At 60.5% G+C, this 1369-nt stretch overlaps 1 protein-coding gene across 2 annotated transcripts in view; it reads right to left on the bottom strand.

Moving 5' to 3' along the window:
- The window catches only part of RUNX1T1 (RUNX1 partner transcriptional co-repressor 1), a 132612-nt gene extending 131249 nt beyond the window's left edge, over positions 1-1363 (bottom strand). For both annotated transcript variants that reach the window (XM_019796851.2, XM_019796850.2), the window contains exon 1: positions 1078-1363. In XM_019796851.2, coding sequence (XP_019652410.1) covers positions 1078-1105 — 28 coding nt within the window. In that variant the 5' untranslated portion in view covers positions 1106-1363. The remainder of the gene's footprint in view (positions 1-1077) is intronic.
- Between the last annotated feature and the right edge of the window lie 6 nt (positions 1364-1369).

The following is a 1369-nucleotide window of genomic DNA, read 5'->3' on the forward strand; positions in this document are numbered from 1 at the left end:
AAAAAAAAAAAAAAAAAAATTTTTTTTCATAAAATACATTTAAGCGCTCTGAGCCGACACAACCGTTTTTGCTTAAGGTGTCCTGGCCAGAGCAAGGTCCGCTCCGGGACAGTGGTCTGGGTGCGCCAACCCACCCAGGACTTTAAGGTTCGCAGAGGGAGGTGGGCGGCGGGGCCCGGGGGCTTCACCAGACGGGCTTCTAGAAAACGAAAGGAATTCCGCGGACGTGGCTCGCCGTCTGGGCTCTGCGGGGCAAGAGCTACCGAGCACAAGGCTCTGCTCTCCGCTCGGGAGCCGCGAGCGCCGAGTCGGGGCTGCAAGGGGAACCCCCAAAAGGCAGAGTAGCGGGACCCCGAGCGGAGGTCAAGGCAGGTGCGACGCTGCCCAACTACCGCCGGCGGTGAAGTCCTGGACCGTCCTGAGTTAGAGACGCCCGGTAGGGAGACTTCGCCCGCCCTGGGGCTTCCCGCTCGGGCACCCCAAACGCCCAAGAGTAATGGATAAAGTTCGCAGGCAGGCGCAGAGCGCCTAGATGCCGCTAAGAGGACCCGGACCCCAGTCGCAGCCGGGTCTCCAAGTTAACATTTCGCCTCTCCTGCTCCTACAGCTAAGTTTTCCACCATCGAAACGTGCCTTTCCCTTCCATTTAAAAACAAAACAAAACCCACGATGCGGGTTTAGGGCCACCTGCCAAACGCACAGTAGCCACCTTGACTAGTTGTTCTGTCGGAGGATGGGGGGGTGGGAACTACGCGCCACCTTTCTGCTCACATACCGCGATGATGGAGAGGAAAGAAAAAAATATTTGTAAAAAACAGCGCGGGAATCTAGGAGTGAAAATTGCATCCTTAGCTGACCCGTGAAGTTCAGTGTCATCTTATACTGGAGTCACCCGTGATGTTCCTCTCCGCCCTGGGGCGGTAGTCCTACCCTAGTTGAGCGACAAGTACAGCCTGCAGCCTCTCGGCGGAATAATCCAAATCAAGATGACGGTCATCAGAATAATAATTAACAGTAATAGCCAGGGGCCAGTCCCCGCTGCCCGCCCGCCGGCCCAGCCCTCCCGCGGGCACTTACACTGCACAGGGCTGGAGAGTCCCACCATCCGCCACGGGGTCCGAGCTGCAAATAAAACTTCCCGTCGTCTCGACCGGCCCGCGGGGCGAGGGGGCGAGGGCGCGGCGCGCCTTCCCCAGCGAGGCCAGAGTGTCCGCCGCCACTCGCCCACGCGTGCTCACCACGAGGCCGCGGAGTCGCCGGCGGAGCGCCCGCGGCCGCCCGGCGCTGCGCACTGCGAGCTGCGGTGCAAAAAGCCCGGGGTCGGGGACGCCAGCCAAACGCAGCCTCCACGCAGAACCCAAGACTTGCG

Source organism: Ailuropoda melanoleuca, chromosome 9 (assembly GCF_002007445.2).
Source record: "Ailuropoda melanoleuca isolate Jingjing chromosome 9, ASM200744v2, whole genome shotgun sequence".
Lineage (NCBI taxonomy): Eukaryota > Metazoa > Chordata > Mammalia > Carnivora > Ursidae > Ailuropoda > Ailuropoda melanoleuca.